Source organism: Nannospalax galili, unplaced genomic scaffold (assembly GCF_000622305.1).
Source record: "Nannospalax galili isolate Female #2095 unplaced genomic scaffold, S.galili_v1.0 scaffold710, whole genome shotgun sequence".
Taxonomy (NCBI): Eukaryota; Metazoa; Chordata; class Mammalia; order Rodentia; family Spalacidae; genus Nannospalax; species Nannospalax galili.
The window spans coordinates 183,763-189,501 of NW_008328349.1; the positions used below are offsets into that span (position 1 = coordinate 183,763).

The 5,739-nt window shown below is 42.6% G+C and overlaps 1 protein-coding gene across 3 annotated transcripts in view; it reads right to left on the minus strand.

Annotated features, from left to right (window-relative positions):
• The window catches only part of Dennd5b (DENN domain containing 5B), a 173,453-nt gene that overhangs the window by 4,902 nt on the left and 162,812 nt on the right, over positions 1 to 5,739 (minus strand). For all 3 annotated transcript variants that reach the window (XM_008826984.3, XM_029560428.1, XM_029560441.1), the window contains one exon: positions 1,510 to 1,684. In XM_008826984.3, coding sequence (XP_008825206.1) covers positions 1,510 to 1,684 — 175 coding nt within the window. The remainder of the gene's footprint in view (positions 1 to 1,509; positions 1,685 to 5,739) is intronic.

Sequence of the window (5,739 nt, forward strand, 5' to 3'; positions counted from 1 at the left end):
GTCCTCTACCAGCATTGCACAACACAGGTGCACTTACCTACATGCAGGCAATACACACATACACATAAAAATAATAAAATATTAAAAAATAAATAAGTAGGGGCTGGAGAAATGGCTCAGAGGTTAAGAACACTGGTTGTTCTGGCCTCTTCTGTCCTCCGCGGGCATTGAAGGACACGGGTGCACTTACCTACATGTAGGCAATACATGCATACACAGAAAACAAAAATAATAAATAAAATATTAAATAAATAAATAAATCAACCAACCTAAGGTCTGTGTATTCACTTCCTACAATTCTGAGAGCTTTTTTCTTTTTTTGGTGCTGGGGACTGCTCACATTATGCAAGCTACACAGGAACCCTACCACTGAGTATAGCCTCAGCACTGCCCCCCACCCCCCATTTTCTTCTTTTTAAACGTTCAGATATTTTCCAAGCTGACTATGAACTTACTATGTGGCCTAGACAGGCCTTAAACTTCTGATCCTTTTGCCTCTGGCTTCTCAGTAGCTGAACTTTAAGACTGCACCACTACACCTGGCCTGGGGGCTATTTTAAAATAAGTAGGATATACAGTTGCTATGTATTATTTAAAAAAAATAAAGGAAGGTTGGGGGTGTAGTTCTGTGGCAGAGAGCTTACTCAGCATGTGAGAAGCTCTTGGGTCAAACCCCAGCACCATAAAAACATTAAATAAGATAAATCAAGGGGACTGGAGAGATGGCTCAGCAGTTAAAAGCACTGGCTGCTCTTACAGAGGACTCGGGTTCAGTACCCAGCACCCACACGGTGGCTGACAACCATCTGTAGCTTCAGTTCTAGGGATCCGATGACCTCTTCTGACCTCCTTGTGCTTTGCATAACACAGATGCACTTACATGCAAGAAATATACTCATACACCTGAAATAAAAATAACAGGTAAGCTGGGCGTGGTGGCAAACGCCTTTAATCCCAGCATTCAGGAGGTAGAGGCAGGTTGGATCTCTGTGAGTTGAAGTCCAGCCTGGTCTACATAGTGAGTTCTAGGACAGCTGGAGCTACAGGAAGATACTGTCTCAAAAAGACCAAAAAAAAAAAAAAAAAAAAAGTTAAAAAAATTTTACACAACACACACATACTCACATTCATTCTTTGGTCTTTTTTAGACAGCCCCAGCTGGCTTGGAACTCACTATGTAGACCAGGCTGGCCTTGAACTCACAGAGATCTGCCTGCCTCTGCCTCCTGAGCGCTGGGACTAATGGCATGCACCACCACACCTGGCTTATAGATAAAATATTTTTAAAAAGATAAAAAAGAGGATGATATTCACATAGCAAGAAACCTATATTAGCAGATTTAAAGCAATATGGTGGCATACACATACATATATGCACATATACATACATATAGCAGTCTCTTGGAATGAAAGAAAACCAAAAGAACAGGGCATAATCTGGTATAACCTGTTCTGGACTCATGTTGACTATGTAACAAAAATAGGGTGAGTACAAATCGGGCTTTGTACCGTGTTCCAAGGCAAACTAGAATCTGGAATTTGCCATCCTTCCCGATGTTCCTGGGTGCAGTATTAATAGCATTCACATAGTGGCAGAAGGTTTTGCAGGATGATTTCTGAATGAGGACATCATCTTCATTATCTAGAATCTGGTCAGTGGTTTCAAAATAAGCCACTGCTTTCTCTGGGGAAGTAAAACAAAATCACATTACAATATAACTATTACATGCAGAAATGGTCAAACTTAAAAAAAAATTTATTATTTTTATTTTATGTGCATGAGTGTATTGCCTGCATGTAGGTAAGAGCACCCTTGTCGTGCAATGCCCTCGGAGGTCAGACGAGGCCTCAAATCCCCTGGAACTGGAGTTACAGACAGTTGTTAGCTGCCATGTGGGTGCTGGGAATCGAACCCGGTTCTTCTGCAAGTGTTCTTAACTGCTGAGGCATCTCTCCAGCCCCAGAAATATCAAACTTTGTATGTAGAAAAAAATCATCATCTCATTTATTCTAGACATGCTAGTGAAGCTTGGCATTACAGCCAGTCCTCTATCCCAAATCATTACTTTATCACTGACTTCAGAAGGAAGTCCAGAGAGCCAGTTCATGGCAGAACAATATGCTCCTAGGAATTTATTTTCTAGTGAAGGCTGCATTCCAGAAGGCTGGAGGTTTACTCTTATTTTTAAATTTTATTTATTTATTTACTTATGTTTATTGATTTTTAAAATTTTATTTTTGTATTTCATAGAGAACACCCCAAACAATCTTATTCCTCTTTATACCTGCATCTCAAATGGCACCCTCCCAATAGCCTCCCCCCGCCCCTCACTGGAGCCTATATACTCTGTCATCCGTGCTACTGTCCACTGTGTTATCAGTGCCTCCGGCCATTCCCCAGTTTACTCTTTTAAAATAACTTCATGAAATAGTAATTGGTGGAAAAAAGAGAAAGAAAAAAGAAAGGAGCACAATCTTCTGAGAGTGGAGACTTCCAGCAACAAGATGGAGACCGTCTGATCGTTACGATGGTGCCCTCTTCCAGAATGGCTGCCTAACACTTCATAACAAGACGCTTAAAACAGACCTGATGGAGTAAATCTGAGGAGGAGAGACATGCAAGCATCAGGGTCAGGAGCAGTAAAATTCTGAGCATTCTTAAGTCTCCAGCCCTGTCAATCACTCTTCGGTGCCTAGCCTTGTGTTTTTCTTTCTTTGCTTGAAGTTCGGAGTTCACTTAAGCCCCTTTTTATAAACAAAGTGATTCATGGAACCCTTAAAAAAAGCAGGCATCCGAGAATTGCTGTGCACCGAAAGACGATGACGAGCCTATTGCAGCAGTGCCTCCAATGGTTGTCAGGACACATACATAGCTATGGGACACTTTAATATGGTGAGAACAAAGAGAGTAACTTTTAAATTTGATTTAGATTAAATCAACTTAAATTTAAATAGCTAGGCCAGGGATATGACTCAGCAGATAAAGGCACTTGCTGCCAAGTGTGCCAACCTGAGTTAGATTCCCTGGGCCGTCAAGGTGGAAAGACTCGACTCCCATAGGTTGTTCTTTGACTCCCACGTGTACTGTGGCATGTGCATGGCACGTGTGACACTCACAGGCCCACAAACATACACAGAAAATAAAAAATATATAAATAATAACGTTAAATAGCCATGTGTGGCTATTGGATAACAGAGCTATAGAAGTCTTTTCTAAAAGATTTTATTTTATGTGCATGAGTCTTTGCCTCCATGTATGTAAGAATACCACCTGCGTGCCTGGTGCTCATGAAGGTCAGACAAGGGGATTGGATCCTCTGAAACTTAAGACAGGTATTAGCTACCCTGTGAGTGTTGGAGAATCAAACCTGGGTCCTCTGCAATAGCAGCAAGTACTCCTAACTGCCAAGCCCTCTCTAGCCCCCTAGAAGTCTTTTCGAAAAATTGATGTCGCTGGGTATGGTGGCGCACACCTTTAATCCCAGTGTTGGGAGGCAGAGGCAGGCAGATCTCTGTGAGTTCGAGGCCAGGGTGGTCTACATAGTGAGTTCCAGGATAGCTGGGGCTACAAGGAGACCCTGTTTTAAAAAAAAAAAAAATGTCACTGGGCAGGTAGATCACTGTGAGATTGAGGCCTACACAGTGACTTCCAGGCCTGCTGGGGCTACAGGGAAACCCTGTCTCAAAAAGACAAAGAGAAGAGTTACTCCTTAGTCATGTCAAGGCCTTCCAATGTCACCTTGTCAACAAGCCTATAAACGCTGCACTGTAAAGACCACTCCAGTCCATTTGCTTTTATCATATTCTATTTTTCCCAGGACCATGATTATTTTCACATGTGCATGTGAATCACAGATCCGTTAGACTGTCTACTGTGTTCTCCAATCCTCACCAGAATATAAACTTGTCTACTATAGAAGTCATATCTGCCGTACTTGTGACATACATCTTGAGCCTCTACAGGAACATTCGGAGTATTATGCACAGTATGAATGAATGAAAAACAAAGATAGTGCTCATTTAAAATTTATTTTTAAAAATACTCTTTTTGAGCTGGGTATGGTGATACACCTCTTTAATCCCAGCACTTGGGAGACAGAGGCAGGCAATCTCTGTGAGATCGAGGCCAACCTGGTTTACATAGGGAGTTTTTCAAGCCAACTGGGGCTACAGGAAGACCCTGTCTCAAAAACAAACAAAAAAAACTACACTATTTTATTTTCTTAAAAAAAGAAAAAAATCGAAGTCCATTGCGCCCTCCACACCTTGACTCCCCCAGCCTCATTCACCCTTCCATTTCCCTGGCCAGTCTCTCCTCCTAGTTTGGGTCCTGCCCCATTCCTTGTCTTGGGGCCCCAGACACCTGGGGAACCAATACTGCTTCCTGATCCTTTTCATCCAGACCAACTTAGTGCCTTCTCTGGGCCCCAGGAGCACTGCTTCTGGGCCTGGCCCCGCCCTCACCTCCCTCTGCTTCCCTGGGCCTGCACCACCACCAGCCTCTTTCTGGGATGCCGGGCTGACCTTTCCTCTTCCTGATCCTTTGCATCCAGACCAACCCAGCTCCTCAGGGCAGTCCCCAGGAATCCTTGGGGCCTCTTCCCACCCCATCTGCCTCTGAATCTCTGGGTGGCACTGCCACCAGCTGCCCTAGACCAGCATCTTTCCTGGGCCCAGCTCCCAGGCCAGTCAAACCCCCAAATTCCTGAGACCAAAAATCTTTCCTGGAGGGATCCAGACCTTAGGAGAAAGCCTGAGAGCATCTGACCCTCATCTGAATTGGGCCTCTGTGGGAACTCCAGAAGACAAAAGCAATCTGGCCACTCCAATATAAAATCAAAAGAGAGAACTGGAAACTTAGAGGAACCAGCTTTACATGCCCCAAGAGTGGCACATAAAGTTTAGAAACAGAAGCAGACCCAAACTTAACAAAGGAAAGCTTGAGTTTCACACAAGAATCAGAAACTACAAAAGAAATCCACATGTCAAAGTCACAGAGAAAAAATAATAACATAAAAACTCAAATAATATATCCCCACCAAGTACCAACAGTCCTGTAGAGTACAATGAGAACCCCCTAGAGATAACATGGGACATGGAACTCAAAAGAACAATTATAAATATGATAAAAGAATTCAGTGAATTTAAAGAACACACACAAAAAAATCAAAGAACTGAAGGAAGATAGGGACAAAATTCTGAATGAATTCAAAAAAGAGTTAGAATTATTGAAGAATACTCAGGCTGAAATGAAGAAGGAAGTGAAACACTCAGCCAATTAGAAACAACAGGAGAAAGCCTCACTAAAGGACCCACTCAAGCAAAGATTATGAAAAATTTAAGAAAACACAAGAATGGAAAATGCAAGAATTGTGTGACACCATAAAAAAACCCAAACTTACTAATCATAGGCATACAGGAAGGAGAAGAATCCCAAGATAATGGCATGGACCAGATCTTCAACAGAATTGGGGAGGAAAATTTCCCCAAATTAAAGAAAGATGTCACGCCACCTCCAGTGGAGCTTGCGTGAGGTACTCTCCATAGGTCGAGGCTGAGAAAACTTCAAAGGAAGAATGCTTCCTGGAGAATGGCTGTGTTAAAAAAGCATGCTATGTCCTTGGCTGTTCTGCTTTAGTTCTTGTCTTTATTGCTGTCTTTATTCCTGTTCTTTCCTCATAGAGAAACTGCTTTGTACCTACTCAGGTCATTAGGCCCACCTGAAGAGAGACTAGATAC